Source organism: Eublepharis macularius, chromosome 5 (assembly GCF_028583425.1).
Source record: "Eublepharis macularius isolate TG4126 chromosome 5, MPM_Emac_v1.0, whole genome shotgun sequence".
Classification (NCBI taxonomy): Eukaryota; Metazoa; Chordata; class Lepidosauria; order Squamata; family Eublepharidae; genus Eublepharis; species Eublepharis macularius.
The window spans coordinates 54919924-54943610 of record NC_072794.1 but is presented as its reverse complement, the minus strand read 5'-3'; the positions used below and the strand labels follow the sequence as shown (position 1 = coordinate 54943610).

The following is a 23687-nucleotide window of genomic DNA, read 5'->3' as shown; positions in this document are numbered from 1 at the left end:
TGGGGTTTTTTTTACTGAATTAAAAAAGATCTAATATTCAACTTTTATATTACAAGCTGGAATGATGAGTTGTTAGAACAGCAAGATTAGAGTCCAGTAGCATGTTAAAGATGAACAAGAATTTCAGGGTACAAGCTTTCCAGGATTTTTGCAAAAGAAAACAAGCCATCTACAACTCACCACTCATCTCCCTGAAGAAACAGGAAGACAAGAAAATGTCTAGCCTTATGTATGCTGCAGGCCATAGCAACAACTCCTCAAACAATATCGTCAAACTTTTGTAGCACACACTCAGTCCAGTAGAGAAATCTGTTCTTTGATGAGGACTGTTCTTCTGCCCCACTGGATGGACACAGATGATACAGTTCTGTGGTGACTTGGAAGCCTTTTTTCACTATCTGTGTCTGAAGGAGTACTTCAATCAAGCCTTGGAAAAGGACATTGATGGATTGGCAGCGTCGTCACCACACAACAATTCACAATCTACTGCTGACCAGCTTTCATCTCTTCAATCCACCAATGGACAACACATTGACAACGAATCGCCACTCACCCAGTGCTACAGGAAAAAGACTGTACAGCCACAACCTCCTCACAGCCACAACCCCCATTGCTGCAGTGTCACATTAGATCTCTACATAAAATGTGTTTACTGCCAAGCCCAAACTGATGTGATCAAAAAACATCATCTTCCGCAACACAACCTCACCCATGTCGAAATAAATGCAGTTGGCCTTAGGAACAATCCAGGCATCTGGATTAAAGAAGCTGACAAAGGAGCAGTTGTCACCATGGACAAATCTGACAGCATCCAGGAGGCCAAAAGGCAACTCTCCTATACTGCTTTCTGCAAATGACTAACATCAGACCCCACACAGGAATCCAGGAATTACGCACAGGTATACAGGAACAAATCTATATGGACACACCACAGGAAACTCGACCAGGCACTTTCTATCTTCTGCCTAAGATAACATGAGCCCAGAAACCCAGGGCAACCTATTGTCTCAGGCATAGATACCATCACCATCACTATTGGGCTGTCTGGATACATGGACTTCATTCTCAGACCGTATGTCATCAATGCCCCCAGTTATGTGTGTGACACCATAGACTTTCCGAGAAAAATATAATCTGTTGACAAACTTCCAGGTTACACTATTTTGGCCACCATGGATGTTGAATCTCTCTCTACACCAACATCCCCCCCAAAGATGGACTACAAGCTGTTAGGAACACCATCTTTGACAACACCATAGCTGACCTCACTACCAAGCTCTCTCAGTTTGTCCTCATCTGTAACTACTTCAGATTTGGTGAAGATTTATTCCTTCAGATCAATGACAAAGCCATGAGGTCTCCCATAGCACCACAATATGCCAACATTTTCATGGCTGACTTGGAGCATTGTTCCTCAGCTCCTACCCACTAACACTCCTCCTGGACTTGAGATTTATTGATGACATTTTTATCATCTGGACACATGGGAAAGAAGCCCTGGAGGAATTTCACCATGCCTTTGGCAAAATCCACCCACCATCCACCTGATTGTGAATCAATCCACTCAGGAAATACACTTTCTAGACACGACTGTTCAAATACATGATGGAAGCTAAAGAAATTTACTGATCAGTAAACATATCTACATACCTCCAGTCACCTTCCTAAACACATCAAACCATCCATCGTCTACAGCAATCTGTACTTTACAGCCGCATCTGTTTCAATTCATCTGACTGAGATTCCCAGTCTGCGAGATCTACAACACACTTAGAATTACAGTACCCACCTGAAGTAGTAAGGAAATGGATCAACAAAGCCAGAATGATACCAAGGGATAACTTGCTACAAGATAGGCCCAAACGAAACAAGAATAAAATGCCACCTCATCCCCTGAACCATTTTTTCCAAGTGTAACTGGATGTTCACAGTGTATGATGCGACAGGGAATGACTGAACTGGACATGCAGCAGAATGAGGAGTTAGAATGCTGAGGAAGTATAACAGATCGAAGCAATTCAGACTACGAGTTAAAGTTAACACTTTTAAATGCTGCCTCACATAAACATCTCTTTGCCTGTAGAAAACAAAGGCATAAGGGAAGAAGGTTCTAGCTAGCTCTCTGACTGTTGTGTTAGGTTGGATTTGCAGGGTGTTTTTAACACAAGAGAACATTTCATGTGTGATTTCCCCAGCTAAAGTCATGCTGTCCATTCTACCACTTCAGCTTTGTATTTGTGTAGACCAACAATCAATCCTATGAAGAGTTACTCCAGTCTAAGCCCATTGAAGTCAATGGGCTTAGACTGGAATAACTCTCCATAGGATTGCACTGAGATCAGCTTAGTTTTTAAAATGGCATTCTGGAGAATCCTGGGGCTCCTTTAAGGTTGCCAGGCCACAGTCTTGAACCTCAGAAGCATTTGGGGAGTTGGGACAGGTGTGCTAACTTCATGTTGATGCTAACTTCAGAAGTGCTAACGTCACTTCTGGCAAAAAACAAAACTGACATCATGCCATCATGGATTAATCTATGGAATGTTTGGCAAATCCTAGAGTATCCCCCCTGTTGTGACATAACTTCTGTTTTGTTCGGCAGTGACACTGCTAATTCTTCCTGCCACACACAGATTTGCAGTCCTTTTTCCCCCTCCACTGGCTGGTAAACATCAACAGGGATTGCTGGGAGCTCTCTCTAGAATTTTATTGAAGTTCATCAAGGAGAAAGTCAGTAAAGTTGGGCAAACTTCCTTGAAATGCAGTTTCCCCACTACTACCAATCTTTCCCCAGAATATATGGACCTATAAGAGTGTAAATGTGTTCCAGAAAGCACAGTAAGGAGCCACACAAACCTAGTCAGCAGCCCCTGTGAACTCAGTGTGCATCTTAGCAACATTGCGAAAATTCTCTGCAGTACAGTGTTTCTATAGTATGCTTCTTGTTTGTGGTAGTTTTGAGGTCTTGATGGAGAAGATAGTGTGGAAACAGTTCCCTGAAGCTCATATGTTTCAATGAAGCAGTCAAAAGACCCCAGAACAGGTCATAAGTACTGCTGTCCTTCAAAAATGACAGAGACGAAACATATTCTGTTATTTGAACATATTTCTAATTAGAATTAGCAGGTTTTTAATCTCTACAAATGTGTCTCTATTCTAACATTTTAGCCTGTGACTGGAAAACACCAGCCTGTGGTAGAATGTCTGGCTATTGCTCATTCAATGGGAGTAGAAAACCTGTATGATTCTTGTATGAAGTAAGTGAACTAAAATATTTTCTTTGTTTCCTTCCTCTGTTTTTCATAACTCTATTCTGAAACAAGCATACAATTTCTCACAAATGCTTAGCAATATGTTCATATTTTTGTGCAATATTAAAATGTTTAGCAGTTATTACTTATGCCCATGGAGATTATTTGCAAAGTGAAATTTGTTGAAGACACTCCACCAAGATTTCCCATCCTCTTATTAACAGGTGGCTAGCAAGACATTTTGTAAGATGTTGGTCAGAGAAGAGCTTTGCCAATTTACCTGCTGAGTTACAGAATAATTGTCTTAGAACATTGATCCACTCTTTGGTAAGTCTGTATGCTTGCATTTAAATACAAAATTTTAATAATCTTATGCCACCAAGAAACTTGGGTCTGATTTCTGGGTACCAAATCTGTTTTGATGATTGAAATATATCCTCTGTTTATTAGTATGTATCCAGTGCCTGGTAATATAAACCAGACAAGCAAAATCAACATTGCTTTCCCATCCTTCTCACTCTGTGAGCTTCAAAAATACACTGGGTAGCACATCCATTCATCATGTGATCTTGCCCATCCATTCAACAGCCTGTGAATGCCAATTTTTAAGCATACCACTTTGCTACATAAACATTATGTGTTTTAAAGTGGGAACGGGAACCATAGGTCTGTAGTCACAAAGGACTACAATAAACATGTGCCAGGGAGCCATAACTGGCTGTAGTTTCATGCTGTGAATTAACCACATATTTATGAACACACCTCTCCCTTCCTTGCTTCATGGTATTCAATAGAGCAAATGTATCTGCTGCTTAAAATGTGAATCCACACTGAGATGCAAGCTTAAAAATCATTTGAATTAAATTATAACCCAGTCCATTGATTATCTAGTGGATTTGTATAGTTTCATCTTCAGTTATTATTTGCTTCTTTGCCAGACCTTGAATGTACAAAATTCAACTAATAGAATACATCCTGCTAAGAAAGAGAGAACATCAGAAACAGTTTGCTTTTTGGTCTGCATATTTTATGACAGTCTCCTGAGAACATTTAATGTTAAAAAACCCTCTGTCCTTAATTAAAATGAGAGAAGTTAATTGCTTATTGCTCAGAATATGGTGCAAAATGTGTTGAATAGCACAAACTTCACTTTGCTGAAAGTATATATATATTGTTTTCATTCTAAGAATCCACAGAATGCAGCCCATCTCCTAATGGAAACCGATCGACTGATTAGTAGTCTTCCTCAAGTGAAATGGACTGGAACGGCTCTTGCCTTAGCATCTAGGCTGCAAGAAGAATGTGTGGCATTTATGGTGGCAAATTTTCCCCAATTAATACAAAGTGAAAACTTTTTTGCCTTGTTACAGGTAATGTGTTCTTGAATAATATCAGTGAGATAACATATCAGGTCATAAGCAGTATACTTTTAGCTAGAAGCTCCTTTAATAAAGTGGTTATCCTGAGGCTATGAAATGATTTCTTCCCTGTAAATAAAAGATCCACTTCTTGTTAACTTTTAGGGAGGACTATAAGATTCTAAAACATCAGTAGGCATTTGGCCTTATTGGTTAGTATGTGTTGCTGGCTGCTGATGAGTTGTGTTTTTAGCTGGTATTTGTATTGTTTTAATTTGTTTTTATGGGGTTTTTATTCTTTGTTAGCTGCTCTTGGACATAAGAAAAGCAACTATAAATGTTATTAAATACGGATGGACTTTATTTCGAGTGGGATAACAATGGATTTTGTATGTGTTTTGTCCCCACCTACTCCTGTAAAGAAGTAGTATTGAGTTTCTTAAAATGTTGGCTTTATCGTGTGAGAGTACAATGCATGTACAAAAATTGTGTTTGGCTCTAGAGAATCATGAATGGCGCTTGCTCTCAGAACAGATCTTTGCTACTTCCCCTTCTCGCTACAGCCCCACCCCCATGCTCCATTTTCAATCTTCTCCTGTGCATCAAGCGACCCTCTGGAATGGTGTGAGATGCAGGAGAGGCTGCTGCAAAAAAGGGAAATGGCAGAAGTTGCGGCCTCCCCATCCATTACAAGGGGGAGTGTTAAATTTAACATTTTGCATAATGAAGGCGTAGATGTTGCAGAATGCATCTATGATAAAATTAAAGCAATGCTTTTGGGATTATTCTTAAATAGATCATCAAATGTGTAAGATTCAGACCATAGGTAGAACACAGACATGAACATGCTGCACAGATCCAGATTCCCAGTAGTCCATAGCCATCAAAATAGTTGCATCTGGTTGCTAGTACCTGGGTTTCTGAAGAAGACAGGAAGCAACCCCGCCATGCTACTATTTGTAGGACCTGACTACTTCCGTCCACCTCTTATTTCCTCAGCCTTTTGCATTTTTCAAAATTCACTCTTCTCTCTGGTTTTCTTATTTTTTTCTTTTCTCCTTCACTGTTGAGCTTACTTTATAGTGTTCTTTTCATATGTTCTCTTTTGGATGCAAACCTCTTTCCTCTGTTCCATGTGTGTTAACCTCTTCAACTTCACTTTTCCTCTTTTTATTCTTCCTTTTTCTTTTAACAGTTTAACTCGGAGCTTAGTTTAATAATAATAATAACAACATTCAATTTATATACAGCTCAGGACAACTTAACGCCCATTCAGAGTGGTTTACAAAATATGCTATTATTATCCCCGCAACAATCACCCTGTGAGGTAGGTGGGGCTGAGAGAGTTCTGTGAGATCTGTGACTGACCGAAGGTCATCCAGCTGGCTTCAAGTGGAGGAGTGGGGAATCATACTCGGTTCTCCAGATTAGAGTCCCACCGCTCTTAACCACTACACCAAACTGACTTCCCCATAACATGTCTTCAAACTCTGTTTCATTAGTAAGGTTCAGCTCTGGAAGTGATGTGCATTTATGCTGTGTGTCCACCTCCCCCCATATTCACTGAGTATTCCCAACCAGCAGCTGCATATTGAAGGAAAGCTACTGTTTTGGAGGCTATAGTATCTAAGTAGCCTAAGTTCTGGAACTTCTCAATTAAAAGCAGCCTTAAAAGAAGGTAGGAGGTTGGGGGCAGACTCTTACTGGTCTCTGAGAAATCTCTCCAGCCTCCTGCATTTTGCACAAAATGTTTTCATCTCTGGCCATGTGGGATATGCTTATGATTGACAAGTGGTAGTAGTTGTAAATAGCTTGACAAGAAGGAAGAAGGTCCACTATGTGTTTAGGAATGAGTTGTGAACTTTCTTGGTAGAGCTCTGTTTCTTTTCCAACAGCATTCATTTTACTAATTGATGCACAAATGAATGGCTTCTTAAAAGAAATCTGGGGACAATGGAAATATTAGCGAAAGCGACAACTGCCCAGGCTGAGGCTTTAGAGCCGCTGTCAATCATAGCAGACTGTAGTGTGCTAGATAGACCAGTGGTCCAACTCAGTTCAAGCAGTTTCATGAGGAAGGACCTCTCCTGCAGGTTGGACAGATCACTTAATAATAACATACTTTGTAAACCGCTCTGAGTGGGCGTTAAATTGTCCTGAAGGGCGATATACATAAATTGAATGTAAAAAACTTTTCAGAATAGGGCATTTAGTTCACCTCCCAAATGGTGATGAAGGGAGGAAGAATGTTCAAGCAATCCATCCAGTGGGGCCTGATCAGGGATTGCAAAAATTCAAATGTGGATAGAGCAAGGCTGTACTGTATTTTGGAGATGCCAATTTTTCCATAAAGAAGTAGCGTAGATAACTGCTAATAATAAATACCAGTCAACCTTATTTGTGAGTTTCCGGGTCCATCTGATTGGCCACTGTTTGAACACTATTCTAGACAATCTTTTCCAGTACGGAAATGGGAGGATGGAATGCAAAGCATTATTTATATGAAAAAGGATATGCCAGCAAAATGTGTCCTATTCTGTGATCCCGCCCCACCCCCCCACCCCCAGAAATGAACAAAGTATGTGTATGCAGCTATTTTTAAAAAATCTTTTTTTTGTTTTTGTTTTCATTGATGGCTTCTAGGCTCAGGCCATGAGCAGCAAATGTGACCTTCTAGATCAAGTGTTTGAAGCTGTTGAGAAGAACATTAACACTGAGAACAGTTGCTGTCTTCTTCTAGCTATGGATCATTTGTTGAATTCTGCAAGTGTTAAAGAAATGGTGGGTCTTGCCTAATTGGTTGTGGGGGAGGGAGTATTCCATGGCTGAATTTTGTTTTTGTTTTAAACAAACAAATCCTTCAAACAAACTTTGTGGAGTGAACTGAGTTTTACAGTTCCTTTCTTGAAACTAGATAAAGATTGCAGTTCTATGTACTCATTAGGGCTGCCAGGTCCCCTCAATCTCCTAACAGGGGACAGGGGCCTGGCACTTACCTTTTGGGAGAGGGGGGAGTGCGTGCGCAGAGCATGCGCACCCCCCCCACAAGCGCGATGACATCACTTTGGGGTGACGTCATTGCGTAGTCGGGCACTGCAGAATGCGCCTGAAATGGGTCGTTCTGCCGCAGGGTGTGGGGAGCGGGGGCAGGAGATCCCCTGCCCCCACCGGGGGTCTGGGATCCCTAGTACTCATTCGTATGTTTTGTCGCAGACTACTTAAAGCTACAGTCTTAAATAGGCTCCTCTTCTGTAAAATAGGTCAAATTTGTATTTCGTTCAAGTGCTACAGTGATGAATGAATTTCATGCCTGGGTTCCAGAGTGCCTGCGGGGGAGGGACATTGTTAATATCCCCATCCCCTTTCTCTGGTTGCAGCTTCCTTAAATGTTCTTCCCAGAAGATTACCTGAGCTTTGAGTGGCTTTTGGGAAACTACAGATCACTGTCCTTGGGGATAAGGGAAAGACCCCAAAAGTTCCCTTTGTATGTGGAAAACACCATGTGTGCTGTTCTGGATCTCAGCCAATGTCTTTTAGGAGAATAAACAATAGATTAGAAAAGGAAGATGTATAATTCATATACAGTTTAGATTATAATAATAATTTCAAAAATAAAACTTGAAGTCTGGCATGTGAATATTGAAATTCTATACAATCTTTTTATATTCGCAATTTTTTTAAAAATCATCAGCGGCATTTACCACTTCTTGCACTAAAAACAAAGCTATGGATTAAGATTCACAGGAAGAGTTCTGTAGTTGCTTATGTAATATCAAAGAAGTTCCAGGAGGACTTGCTAATAATAATTGCAAATAATATGTTCAAATTTAAATTCCACCTCCACCCCATGCTCTGTTCCATTTAACTGTTCCATATAAAAGGCTAACCATATTCCTGACAACTCACTTCCTGCTCTGGTGCGCCTCCAGAGGGCACTGCCATGGAGGTAAGCCCTGACAAGGCAACTTGTCCCTCCAGAGAGTGTGCCACAGCAGGAAGCCCAGGCCGGAATCAGGCACAGAGCAGGTGGCAATGCCCCCCCCCTCGCCTTCACCTGGCTGGGATGAGGCATGGAGCTGGAGGTAATACCCGCTCCCACTTCACCCAGATGGGATCAGGAGTGGAGCAGGCGGTAATGCCCACCCACCCCTGCCTTCATCCAGCCGGGATGAGGTGCGGAGCAGGTGGCAATGCCGGCCCTCCCTTCACTCGCCCAGGATCAGGAGTGGAGCAGGAGACAATGCCTGTCCTTCCTTCACCCTGCCAGAGTGAGGTGTGGAGGAGGTGGCAATGCCCGCCTGCCCTTTACTCTGCCAGAATGAGACATGAATTGTATTGTATAATTCCTTGTATGTATATATGAAATTGTAGCACTTTTGCACTTTATAATACGTAAAATTGAATTATACTTTGGTCTTGACTGTTTTGAGCCCTGGTTTGTTGTTCCCTAGAATGAGACATGGAGCAGGTAGCAGTGCCTGCCCTCCCCCTTCACTCTGCCAGAATGAGGCGTGGAGCAGGTTGCAATGCCTGCCCCTCCCCAACCCAGCTGGGATCAGGCACGGAGCAGGCAGCAGTGCCCACCCCCTTCACCCGGCCAGGATCAGGAGCGGTGCAGGCGGTAGCGCCTGCGCCCTGCCTTCAGCCAGCCGGGATCAGTCACGGAGGAGGAGGCAATGCCCACCTGCCTGCCCTCCCCTTTCTAGAGCTCATTGTATCATTTCCCACAACAGGCTTTGTTACTAGTAGTAAATGAACTGCCACATGACTGCCATTTTCAGGAACAGAAATGGCTTGTACCTTTTTGGAAAATCCCAGTTCAGAATCACTACATACCATTGATCTGAGATTCCTTAGTGCAAGTCTGCTGCATGTGTCTGATTGACTCATCGCCCCTTCTCACTTTATCATGATTAACACTGTAAATACCAGTATATTTCTGGCAGGCAAATCATACCTCAATAGTGAAGTGAACACTTGGGTTAACCATGTTAAATCCCTAGGCATCTATTAGCAAGACTGGGGAAGACTACTAGGTAAAACTGATCTGAGATTTCACAGCTGATTAAAGTAGGTAGAACTATATGTTGCTTGTAGATCCTAAATAATTTTCTTTTACAAAATACAACCTCTGGGGCTGTGCTTTAAAGGGGAAGGCTTGTAAGCAGGAAAGGAGACTATATAATATTTTCCCCTCGTCCCGAGTTCCTGTTGAACTCTAGTGTAGTTGCTAGCCTCAGTAGTGAGACCTCATATTTTTCTCCACTGAGCCCAGAAGCTGCCTTGAGCCACAAGGAAAGGTGAGGTCCAGATGTTCAATAAAGCCTCCTAATTTTCAGTGGGAGAACAGAGTGAATGGAAATGGTTGAATGGCCCTGTTTTCCCTTTAAACAGTAGCCCCCATCAGTTGCATTCTTGAAAAAGAAAAGAGAACACAGGTTGAAAGGATCACAGAACTAATTACTAGGTAATTCTGCAATCTTAGTAGCAGATTAGATGAACTATTAGGCTGACTTTATATAAGATACCTTCTTTTATTAAATTATTATCTTTTGGTAGTATTTTTCCCATCCATGGGCCAAACTAAAGAAACCAGATATGCGTGTGTAGTGCCAATACTGATTATTAATCTTTGTCATTATACACTTAAGACTGAACAAATGCTATAAATGTTTTGAAGAGATCACATGAATTATGTCTTTGAAGACAAATATTACTAGCATCTTTATTTCTGTGTATGTAAAATACTTTAAAAGATCTTCCTAACCACATTTTTCCTAAAAGAAAACCCTTGTGTTTCCATGATCTTAATCAACAAAGATGTAAAATATTTTTTTCATTGTCCTGGATGATGCTTGTTGGCCAGATGGCATAGTTTATAATTTGGCACAATGATTTTCTTTTGCATACAAAAACTACATAAATCACCAGTTCTGTACTAGTTCATAAATTACTAGTTCTGTAGCAGGCCTCTTCTATTGTTGACTTACTCTGCAAGAGTGATGAAAATTTAATCAGATACATTATTGGCCCCCAGAGGATTTGACCTTGTAGTGACATAGCCAAGAGTAAAAAGCTATGAAGGGATTCATTTGTTTTTTGAAAAGGAGGGGGTCTTGATGTTTTATGAGATTCTGCTTCTGTGGGAGTGGCTTGGTTTCAAACTGTGTAAAATTATGGTGCAGGATAGTTGGCCCTCATAGACTTCATATACATCCACTCAACAATCATCAAATCTGAGTGATGACATCATTGATCTAGCTTAGGAGTAAGTAGATTCTGTAAGGAATAATGACTGGTTGCTATGACAATGCGGCTCTTTCCAGCTACTGATTCCTTACTTGAACACAGGGGTTTATGTGCAAGATCCAGGCTCTGCGTGATAAGCTGTGGATCTTCCTGGTTCGGTCTTTTTATGCTGTTCGTCACACAGAGAGCTGGAAGCTGCTGAAGGCAGACGATCAACAGAAAATACAAGCAGGTAGGCAAGCCATCGGGAGCTTAATGCTTTGCATAACAGCTGTGCCCTTATTAAAGAAATAACAGGAGCCGGTAATTAACGATAGCTGGAATATGTTGATAAGCCTTCTGCTCTCAAAAATAAATATTATGTAAGATAACCTGCTCGGACAGCTTCAAGCGTGGAAGCTGAAGGCTTGCATAGCCCTTTTGTAAGCATTTATTACTGCAGATATTTGTGGGAATCACCAAAATTAAAAGGCTGGCTTTTTTGTTTGCACTCTGATTTAAAATGTTACAGTAGGTTTTTTTTTTTTTAATGTACATGTGCCTGGATTTCTGATCCATGCCATTACTGATTTAATGTATGTATCAGATGGGGGATTTTACTTTATGTTACATACTATTAAAAAATTTCATCTTGCCATGTAAAAATCACATGTACATTAAATAAATTGTGTTCATCGACTTCACAATCAATTTGGTACCGTGATACTATATGTACTGCAGAAGAATCATAGAAGCTGCAGAGAAGCTTCTAAAATGTAACCTGCACAATTACAGGTTTAGACAAAAGGAGCCTTGCTCTGGCCCCTTTGTTTTCAAATGTATAGAATGAAATCTTGCAGATGAAGTATCTGAAAATGGCTTCGGGGCACTGCTTGAACATTTGTGCTGTGGTCATGCAGTTTTTTTTTTAATAAGGGAAACAGGGATTAGACGGAAGATTACAGCACTACGCAAAGCTTTTAGGTAGCAATAAATGAATATCTGTATAATAGGGAAAAATAAGAGTTTTTTTTTTGTTCCTTCAGAGCAAACTGTATAAAGAAGATGATGAAGTGTAATATAAAGGCTTTCACTGGGGTTTGGTTATTATTTCCTGAAGTGTTCTGGCTTGCTTTTCTGCCTATCAGTAGCTCAGGGTCATGCCCAAAATGCAGTTGATTCTGGAGTATCAGATAATGTGAAAAAGCACTGAGGTCTATGGGGGTGGTATAGTCACTGACGTTGTATCCATGAAGTTAGTGTAATTTGGTCAGTAAAATATACGAGGGTTTGTAATTTTTGAAGAATGTGTAGCACTAATTTTTGTGTTCTAATGGCTGTTTTCAAAGAAATTGAGACATTTCGTTGTGTGTAATTGTAATTTGTATGTATACAGGTAGGGGTATCAGTTTTCCATGAGCTTTTAAAGAAGTAGTTAGTTTTTAAAAACTCAAGTTTAGAGATTACCAGATACTGATTTTCTTTTAAATCTGGAAAACATAAATTTAAATGTAGAACATTGCAAGCCTTCCCCCTTCAGACTTGGGAGTATTTTTCTATTCCTAAAGGAACCATTTTAAATTTTATTTAAATGTTATGCATATAGTAATCTAAAAAAGTATTCCAAGGTTCCATTTTCAGACTCTTGCCTTACCTTACAGAACAGAAGTGTACCAAGGAACCCAATGAATAAGAATCTTTTGTGTGTATATACCATACATGCAATTGACTTTCTTCTATATACGCGTGTTTATAAAATAACCAGTTCAACTTAATAATTAACAGATATAATACTTTTCATAATTCTTTATGGCAGATTTCATGTAATTATAGAATATTTTGACACATATACATTCCTCTAATATTTCCATCTGTCTAGAATAGGTTACATAAACAGTACCACTGCAGAGGTTCATTACTGTGCCACATCAGGGAGCATTAACCAACTATGCTTTATTTAGAAACTTTGTATATGATAGACTTCATTGGTTGACTAGAATAAGCTTCCATCATTATCTTTGAATAACTAGAACAGAATTTTGGCTATAAGGATGCTTTTGTTTCTTAAGTCAAGTTTTTAGATTTACAGGTTCTGTCACATGCCATCTAACTGTGATGAGTGGAGGGAACCTTCTAAACCACAAATGCCATGTGTCAAGTTTGTTACATGCTGTTAATTTTGTTGGAACAGCTGATAAACTAATTTTCTTATACTGGATAAGAATGAGAATTCCACGTGATCAAAATGATAAATAACAGTATAAGAGATCTTGCTGAAACCCAAATCTTATCATTCCAGTGTTTGTATTTCACACCAATACTGTCCATCCCTCCTTGGTAACCAAGTTTAAAAAGGACCTCCTTTGTTTGGTTAGAGTACAACCCTAACTGTTCTGAAGAAGGGATCTGCCCCTGAGGTGGGTTCTTCTCTCCGTCCCTAATCTCTCCATGTTAATATTTTTTTTCTAAAGGAAAGTATGCTTTTTTTCTGTACAGCTGCTTTTGACAAAGGTGATGACAGAAGACCTGCCAAAAAGCCAGTATTCACTAGTTCTCAGGTAAACAATGTTACAGTTACAAGCCAAATCAAAACCTGGTAAGCAGGCCTTCTTCCTGTTACTTTTCAAAGTGGTATGCTGTAATTTGCAACTTGTATCTACTAATGGCCAGGAACTAATTTTGCAGCCATCAATGTAATTTTAGCTGAGCCAGTATCCATCTATTATTGTTTTTATCACCTTTTTTAAGGATTCTTTGTCTGGGGTGGGAGGGGGAAGTCAGGTTACTGTAGCAAAACCCAGTGCTGAAACCAGAATGTTTGGAACAGTGGAATTTGCCAGGATATTCACAAATTCATCACAGACACATCTGTGAGGTACCCTTTTATAAAATCTCCTTTTCTACGTTTCCAAGCAAGTGATATGCAATGTATGTAATGGAGCAATCCAGTTGACTCAAGCCATCTCATGCACAGCCTGGTGACTGCCACTTATCGAGAGATCCTCTTGCAGGAGATCTAGAATACTACATGTGTATGCACACATGAAAGAATGCACCAAGCTATGATGTAAGGCACACTTGATTATGTTTAGATCTCAGGAAACTAGGATGCCCTGAAGCCCAATAGATGACTAAAAATACATGTAAATGACACTAAAGTTCTTTTAAGTATTAGCAAAATGCCAAAGCTGATGGGAAGGTTGTGTTAAGGTACAACTTGTCTTTCTGGAACCACTGCAAACTACCCTGAATGTGCTTTTCATAGAGATATATTCCACCCTCCTGTTAAATACTGTCAGTGAGGGCTGGAACATCTAGGGTGGTGGGCAGGTTGAGCTCTTCTTGCCATAGATGGCAACAATTCACCTATGTGAGGAAAACATAAACAACATATGTAGGCAATGAACTTGCTACTGGCCTTTGGTGATATCGACTTCAAGCCTGTTCTTGCTGCCTAGTTCTGATTCTTCATGTGCAAAACCTTCTTTTGGGGTTCTGTTCCTGGTCATACTAGAGTGCAACAGAATTTTTTACTGAACCTCAGAAAGAGAAGAAATTATTCTTCAAGCATGGTAATGAAGAAAAATTCAGGTTGATCTGTAATAGCTAAAAGTCCAGAATGAAGAGCGGTGAATCTACTTTTTTTTTTAGCTTTCCATTTGTCTGAATTATCATCTGTTCTTCTCCAGTTAAACAGGTGCATATCTGACTCCTTTGATATCAGATCTACTCCTTGGGACGCAGACAGAAAGAAAAACAATTGGGGCAATTCCTCCACTAATCAGGATAAAATGAAATCCGATGGATTAGGAGCATCTGGACACACATCGACTACCAACAGGAGCAGCACCAATAAAGCTTTGAAACATGATGATATAAAGGGGAAAGAAAGTAAAAAAACAAGTTGCAAGATTACAAAAGAGTCCAAAATAGGGGAGAAAATGCCTTCACCAAAGGCTAGAGCTGTTATAAAGCCAAAACCAGAAAGTAATGGAAATATTAAGGCTGAAGGTCTGCCTATGAAACTGGATTCTGACCGATCATTACCTAGTAGTGGACACAAAAATGCAGGAAGTGGCAAAGCCATGAAAAATCAAGAAAGTAAAGCTGCAGGCGCTCGACCAAAAACACTTCCTGGAAGCTCAAGTGTACCAATTAAAACAAAACCTTTGAAAAAGGCCACAGGAAAGGAATCTCCTTCTCTTCTTACAGGTGCAGGAACTCTAAGCAAATCAGACCATTCAAGCCCAGATCTGCGGATGTCTGTAGAACAGCTAGATGAACCCAAGGAGGAAAAGTTATTAGATGAAGGCAAAAAGCATTCAGGTAATGCCTGGAGACTCATTTAAAAGTAGCCACGTATACTGTGCACTGCAAAATAGTCTTAAAAAATCTGAAACAAATGTGTGGTTGTTTTCCTAATTTTCTTCTTTTTACAAAAATAGCAATATTTAATTCTTGAAGGATAGATTGAAAACATAAACATAGGATGCTGCTGCTGGATCTGACCAGTGGTCCATCTAGTCCAGCATCATGTTTCACACAGTGGCCAAACCAGTCGCCTGGGAGGACCAACAAACGGGACGCAGCAGCCCAGGTCATCCCCTGATTAAAGGGGAAAGTAAATTAGGAGAGAGGTTAAAAGGTGGACAGGCACATAGTCAATTCTTGGGCCTTTAAGAGAAATGTCTGTTTGCAATATGTAATAGTTTTGATACTAGCCTAACTGTTTAAAGGTACAGTTTGCTAATGGCAATAACATCTTTTCTGCACTTTCTTCTTACGTGTAGATACAATATAATTTAATTTTGTCAAATAAGTTTGGGGATACGTACAAAAGATCTGATAAGCAAATGTTCTAATTGTTGGGATGCCTTTTGTATACTTTGGGGAAGCACTAAATTACTTAAGTGAATTTTGATGTCCAAGGCTCATATATTTGGAATAGAAAAAACATTTTAAAAATCTGTTAGAGCTTTCAGCAGATGCTCATTATCAAGTCTTTTTTTACTTTCTAATTTTATTTTTATTTCATTGAACAGCTTTGAAAACAAAGTCTGCTTTGAAGATGACTAATGGAGCCCCTACTAAAAAACATGCTAATGATCTTGAGGCTAATATTACAATAAACAGGTCTGTTGGAAGTCAGGATTCTGGTATTGCCTGAACTGGGATTTGAGTTCCTTACTGAAAATACATCTCATGAAGCTAGTGTGTTTTAAAACTCTTTTGTGTATCTGAAATCTGTATTGTGGTTTATGTTGAAAAATAGAAAATATTTGTAAAACTGTGTGATGTCACCATGGCTCTACAAACCCCATTGTGTTACACTCCCTCAAGTTTTTTACTCAGTTGAGGAGGGAATATTTGTGTTGATGCGTCGAGAAATTAAGGTTTCTCTCCTGCTTCTAATCAACTCCATAATGCAAAGTGAATGAGAGACAACCTTGCTTGCCTGCCAAGGCTTCAGACTATGTCAGATTTGGAAAGGGGGAGGGGGTTCATGCTGACCACAGATCATGTTTTGCTACTAAACTGTAGGTGGTTTTTTTTTATGCTATAGCTTACATTTTAAACATATCATTTGAAACTGTATTTTTCAACTGTAAAACAAAGTATTCCAGACTCTCAGTAATGCTGAAATAAGATGCAGTCAATGAGAGATGAGTTTTGCTTGTTAACAATGTACTGTTTAATACGTGGCGTGTGTATCTTTTTAAACATTTTGTTGCCATGCTTTTAATGTAGAAATGCAAACATACTTAATATATTCATCATTTTAAAATTTTGCAAGTAAGAAGCATGTTTCTCTTTCAGTGTTATGAAGAAATGCACTGGAAAAGGTAGCAATGAACACATACCACAAGCAGTTTTGAAGAAAAAGAGAAATGAAGTTGGCAATTCTGCCATTCAGCAGAAGACAAAGAATGCTAACACTGGTAAAAACCAAGGTAAACTCATAATGGCACAAATTAAGCCATACTGTATAAGTAATACAGGTTCCCTGCAAACCATGTTTTCCAGTTTTTTAGGAATATGGATTCTCCCCATCCATCCTTCTCCCCTTTCTGGAGCAAATCCCATTCAACTTGTCTTTCTGGAGTATTACAGATGCACTAGTGCTAACTATGGCTGTTAACCAAGTTGTCTCTTATCTGTAGTTTGCAAACCTACTTCAAACTGAGTAGCTTCTTCATAATAATGTAATATTTTCTAGAGCTTCTGTCCTTTTTAAAGGAGACTTTTTAAAAAATTGCTTTATTGTGAGCTCTACATTCATTTTCTTCAGACAGAATGTGTGAAGTTGAGGGATGCAGGGAGAAGGTATTCCAGTTTTTATACTTCTAATAAGTAAACAAGGCTTGCATACACAGAGTATAGGGAGAACATATTGCCTCTATTATGGCACACCTTGAAATATAAAATAACTGTATAAACCCATAAAATACCATTCTTGATACTATAGAAAAGAGAACTACTCTTTATCAACCATTTTCTGAGTTCCAGTTCATTTTGCTAAATTCTGCATCCTACACTACCTAGAGCAAGAGATAGGGATAAACTGGTACTGCTGTGGTAATGTCTGTGACTTACTAAAGTATTGGCTGTTACTTTTTGTCGTGATACTCTCTCTTTATATTGTATTACTAAAATATTCAGCAAAGATAGATTTTACTTACTAAATACTTGAACTTCAAACACTTTATTGTCGAGACTTGAGAGAGCTGTAGCTTTTGATTGAACTTTGGGAGGAATGGGTGTACATTTGGACTAAGGTTTTAATTGCAGATCTCTAATCTGTATTTGGGGGATTGCTATCATTTCCACCAACTACATATGTGTTGGCTTCATGTCTACTGGGGAATAGTAACTCGGTTAACCTTGTTTCCTAACTGACTGTCTCTTTTTCCAGATAGGTCGAGGCTTCTAGTAACTAATGGTGTGGCAATAGTTGTTTAAATAATAGAGTTTGATCCTAATCTTTTCTGGCCATATCTCAACTCAGATAATTGTATTCTGACAACTTAAACAAAATTTGTTTTACTCAAGGGCATAAACATTAGTCATTAACAGAGCCAGTATCCTGGAAATTAGGTCTTATTAGTTTAATGGCATCTGGGAAGTCGATTGATTTGAAAATGAATGGCATTCTAATAATCCATCTTCAGGCCTGGCAAGCACCTAGGATTTTTCAAATATGTTTTTATTGCATGGTTGAATCTCTTTAGGAGAGTTTTTAAGTAGAAAAAGGTCATAGAAGTAAGTTAAATTATAAAATGCGGCCACTAAAAATATTAATTACAGTATAATGCATTCTTATAATACTGCTATGATTTGTCTATTATGCTGACCATGGGTTCAGATTTCTGCCAGTGGATATGCCTGTGTGTTGACCCAGGGCCCATTGATTGTTAATTCATCCCCTTGCGCTGTTGTTGTAATATACATCATACTGAATTATTATAGTTCAGAATTCATGATTTTGAAGATTCCTTTTTTGATTTACAATCCTGTCACTTTCACACATGGGTAAAAATACTGGATTTTGTTGTATATGGTTGTCATTAATAATACACTTTGCTAATCAGAATGTTTTTGTTTCTTTAGGACCACAGGGAGATCCAACAAATCCACCAAAGCCAGGACTTTCTCCAAAACAAAATGAAGAAAAAAACATGACACAGCTTCTGACAAACTCAGCTTTATCAGACAAGCAAAGTTCATCAAAGAAAAAATCTAAATCAGCACAAACTGCATCAGCTAAAGCTACTGCAAAAATCATAGTTACATCAAAAAACCAGAACCATTCCAAGAAGAGTGAAACAGTGACCAATAAAGACCAAAATCAGAAAACAGTTGCTGGGCAATCTGTATTAAAGCTCCAGACTTCAAGCCAGAAACATTCCAGAGGCGAGTCACCTGTTCGCAAGAATATTCAGGTTGAAGGGCAAAAAAATTCAGGCCAAAAACTTGAGAACTCTGCTGCTTTGGGAGCTCAGCTGCACAATAGTAACAAATCTAGCCCAGGGAAGAAAAATAAAAGTGAAGCATGTATGCTAGAAATAGATAAGAGTGATACAACTGACTTAGAAAAACTGACCCCCCTTGAAGAGAGACACTGCAAAGGAAATTTGGAACCCTCTTACGTTGCAAAGGTGAATGTGTCAAGAGAACATGGAAAGGATGCAAAACATATTTGTAAGGATGATAAATCTCCAGTAGTTAAAAATACTGAAGAATGTAATGCTACCCAATCACACCATGTTAAAGAGTATAAGAGAATTGTGGGTGAGAATGTTAGTGAGAATTCTACCACTTCATTTTCAAAAGAGGAAATATCAAGATGCAAAACACTTCCTAATTCTGCTGCTTGCCACAATTCTTTAAAACGTCCAGAAGAAAATAAGAACCAAGAAAAATCAGTTGACTACAGACATAAAGATACCTTGGAAACTGAAATGGGTGTTAATGATAATCTGTCGCACAACTTAACTGAAGCAGTGAATTACAGCTCTAATTCTGAACATGAGGAAAAGAAATCTTCTAAAGCCTGTGTACTGGGCTCTGAAAGTGCTGATGAGTTCTCTGACAAGTCTGCTTTGACTGAATCACAGTCTGCCACAGTAGAATCAGATATTGCTTCAAAATCTTTCCCAGAACATGTCACAGAAAAATGCTCATCGAAAGATACTGATACCACAGAAACACCCGAGAGCCATGAAAACTCCGAAGCTCCTTTTACAGATCATTGGAACTTGAGTTCCCATGATCCTAAAGAAAGCCCTGAATCTGACACTGGCAGTGCAACAACATCCTCAGATGATATAAAGCCGAGGTCAGAAGACTATGACGCTGGAGGGTCTCAGGATGATGAAGGGTCAAATGAAAGAGGGATTTCAAAATGCAGCACTATGTTATGCCATGATTTTCTTGGAAGAAGCAGCAGTGATACAAGTACACCGGAAGAACTAAAAATCTATGATACTAGTCTAAGAATAGAAGTAAAAATGAAAAAAGAGAACTCTGATCTTTTCCGGGTGATTTCAACAAGTGACGACGAGATCCCTAGAAAAAAGCCTGAAACGTGGTCACGTCAAGACAATGAAAGGAGGAGTGGCTCCAGGGGGAATAATTCTAATTTTGCTACTGCACAGTTTCCTCAAGAAGGAGATCAGGTGTCCTCTTCAGCAGATGAAACAGAAGATGAAAAATCTGAAAATGAAAATGCTGTAGAAAACTTGCCTCCATCAGAGCTTCCTGTTCAGCAGTTCCATGGAATAGTGAATCTGGCATTTGAAGATGCAGCAGAAAATGATATTGAAAGTCAAGAGTTCTCTAAAACTAAGAAGTTTAAACGGTCTGTATTACTTTCAGTGGATGAATGTGAAGAACTGGGATCTGATGACGGTGGAGATGCCCACACTTCTCTCCAATGTCCCATGGATGCTGGAACACCCGCTGATGTGTTTGACAGTGTTTCCCATGAGCATCAAGGAAAAACGTATTATTCGAGGTATTCATTAGAAATAGAGGATGGATTTCTGGAGTGTAAAGAACATGATAAGGGAAAGTTGGGCAAAAGTGAGAGCTCTTCTGTAGATCCTGAAGGCAATGAGAAAAAAGCAAAGGATCAGCTGGGTACCTCAGTTACAGAACAAAAACATACAGGGAAAGTAGGAAATAGCCATCCTCCCACTAATGATGAAAATGGTAAGAATGAAGAGAATAATGAACTTCAGTGCAATAAACTTTTAGACAGTGACACAAAATCACAAGAAAGGCCCTGTCACTTGGATCTTCATCAAAGAGATAATACTGAGTTGCAAAAGAACAGCTCCACAAAACCTGTAGATCCCTCTAAGAATCAGTCACTGACTCAGGAAGGTCACGTGAAAGAAAGTGATCCAGCATCTACTGAATACGCTAACACTGCGTTATCTGCAGGTAACGTACAGAAATAAAAAACATTACATCCTTCAAGATATTAAGTATTAGTGGAATCTTGTATTTATAGCTGGGGTTGAATCCTTAACTCTAGTAAATATAAATTTTATCCAGATGATTACAGAATGAAATGCTAATGTTTTGTATATGTATAAAGTTACCTGGCATATTCTTGGCCTTGGAGAATATGTATAACTTGCTGTCCAATAGGCAGTGGGGAGTATTTATCTTGGACAAAACTGAGAGTGGGGTGCACTTCCCTGTTTTCAAGTTTTTTGTCCCCAAAGGACATTGGCAATATCACCTGTTAGTGGAAAGTTGGATATACGTTTTGTTCAACAGCCTATATGATTCATATCTATGAAGATGGGATGTGCAATAAGTGCATTAATATTCTTAAATTAAAAGTGCTCTGCATTGTTTACTTTAAGAGCTATATTCATTAATGTTGAAATTTGTTTCTGGTTTGCACAGAACTGTGGACTTGTCCTTCTGCTGATTGAGTTCAGTGGGATTTTGACCATTGGCTTCAGTGGGAGCTGGTCTGCGCCCTGAGACACTTTCCAGAATTATTGTAGTTCTAAATTTGCCAGTAAAAAAAACAAATGCTTTTTTTAAAAAAGAGAGAAATTAGACTTAAAAAATAATATATTTAAACTTATGCTTGCTTCACATGGTTAGCTAACCTCTTGTCTAGTTGTTTTGTGTGTCTTCATTAAAACAGGATTTCAGCTTGGTACCCCCCTGCCCCAATACTAAATGCAGTAGCAGAATCTTTCAAACTTCTGTGTATTCAAGAATTATGAAAGAATTATGTGTGTTCAGAAGAACCATGCAAACTGATGACTTTTCAAGTTGTAACTCCTTTTGTTTGCTTGTCCATGCTTGCAGCTTGCCCTTTGCATGTGCAATATTTTAAATATAAGCCTGTGAATAAACCATTTTGTTTTTCCTCACTTGAAGCTGACTTGGCTTAAGTCGCTGTTTTAGTGAACATGTCCTCCCCCCCCCCACGTCCTTTTTTCCTTCCCTACTCTGCTCCTTACTATTTTAATTTACAGTTTTAGTGATTTAGAAATCCATGTGCATTAAATGTTGGTTTACATAACTTGTCATTTTCTGTATCAGAATTTTTTTCTAATTATGGAGGTTTATTGTCAATTGCCAGTGGTGATTGCTGCTTTTTACTTAATTTATAAGCCGTACTTGGTTTCATTTATTTTTTTTAAATAATATAAAACTAAAAGAATGGCTTGGTTTTTGTGAACTTTGTACACAGTTACATTTTCCCCTTACCTCTTACCTGGTTGGATTGGTCTTGCTGCACTGAGTTAGGTATGCTGTACAAATACCCTGCAGAAGGGGAAAAAACTGTGCAATTTTTACAATGTGTAGTATTATGAATTATTTCAGGAGACATAGATGATTGTGACAGATTGACACAAACCTGCATGTATGAGCATCGGCCTCCAAAAACCCTTTCTCCAATATACGAGATGGATGTTGGAGAAGCTTTTGAGCAGAGGATGGAGTCGGAAGTGAGCATTCTAGATGTGGATTTTGAAGATCAGCAGTTTGCAGAACAGGACTGGACTCTTCTCAGGCAATTGTTATCTGATCAGGAGTCAAACTTGGACATCAAGAACTCTGTTCCCGAAGACCTTAACTTAGCACAATATCTCATCAACCAGACGCTATTTCTGGCACGAGACAGTTCACAACCTCAGGGTAAAGCACAGATTGACACTTTCAGTAGGTGGACTGAACTAATATCGCCACTGGATGATTCTTCAGCAAGTATCACAGTGGCAAGTTTTTCCTCTGAAGATTGTTCTTCCCCTCAAGGGGAATGGACAATTCTTGAACTAGAAACCCATCACTGAAGTGATTAACTGTTTGAAACAGGCCTTCTCCCTCTCCTCTTCTTCCCCCCATACCTCTGCAGATTAATATTTGATGCAATATTTCCATACAGTAATAAATACTGCATCAGCCAAGACTAGTCCTTGATAGTGGAATGATCTTTCCATTAAGTGACCCATTTCTAACTAAGATTTAATCGCAGGTAAAACAAACTTTTGGGAATTTAAGTGGATGTTTTCTAAAAGCTATTTTTAGCATGTCTTTTTTTTTTAGGTTTCTTAGGAAAATTAGATGACCTAAGGTAAAAAAGGCTTGGTTTAATCTTTCTCTTATTTGCCATTTGCTCTTATTCCTGGATGCTCAAGAAATTAAAATGTGAATGCAGAATAAATAGTGATATCCATTTTTTTCCATCGCTGTCTATATAGTGACTTGGTGACTTCTTCCAAGATAAAAGATTCACAGTGGTTGTGTCAAAGATGTGTGCCAACAGTACTTTAAATACTAGAAATGTATTTGCGTTTGCAGAAGAGGTTTTAATGCAACTGTTTTTGAACTTATTTATAAAGAGCAGCATGTTTGTTTTGTTTTCTCCAGATTGATTTTGTATCTTTTTTTGAAAAATTTCAATAAATTTCTAAATTTGATTATTTAAATCTAAGACTGCACAGATATTGCTGGAAGGGATAAAATGTTTCTTTTATAGGAAGAAATAAATGTTTATAGTGCTAGTAAATTTAAAAATATTTTATGAATGTACAGCATTGTCACACCCAGCTTGTTATCTAAGGGTGGTGATGGGTCTGGTTGCTGTAGGCTTTTAAGGAGAAAAGATTCCCTACACAGAAAGCACATCCTTGCAGGAAAGTGTGCTGTTTGTAGATTGTCATATTTGACAATCATGCATGCACTTACTTCACATAGTGACATATTATCGTATGAAAAATGGACATACATTCATATGTTTTTTCTGCAAAATATTGTTTGCAACAAAATCACTTCAGTATGTCATCAGAAATTATCCTCTTAAGGTGCATCCTGTTTC

The 23687-nt window shown here is 38.9% G+C and overlaps 1 protein-coding gene across 1 annotated transcript in view; it reads left to right on the top strand.

Moving 5' to 3' along the window:
- Window positions 1-23284, top strand: part of BTBD8 (BTB domain containing 8) — a 62742-nt gene extending 39458 nt beyond the window's left edge. Inside the window, exons 8-18 of the mRNA XM_054980858.1 lie at window positions 3166-3254; window positions 3473-3575; window positions 4436-4618; window positions 7250-7387; window positions 10958-11087; window positions 13331-13392; window positions 14524-15160; window positions 15877-15967; window positions 16652-16785; window positions 18443-20779; window positions 22193-23284. Coding sequence (XP_054836833.1) covers window positions 3166-3254; window positions 3473-3575; window positions 4436-4618; window positions 7250-7387; window positions 10958-11087; window positions 13331-13392; window positions 14524-15160; window positions 15877-15967; window positions 16652-16785; window positions 18443-20779; window positions 22193-22662 — 4374 coding nt within the window. The 3' untranslated portion in view covers window positions 22663-23284. The remainder of the gene's footprint in view (window positions 1-3165; window positions 3255-3472; window positions 3576-4435; window positions 4619-7249; window positions 7388-10957; window positions 11088-13330; window positions 13393-14523; window positions 15161-15876; window positions 15968-16651; window positions 16786-18442; window positions 20780-22192) is intronic.
- Window positions 23285-23687: the final 403 nt, after the last annotated feature.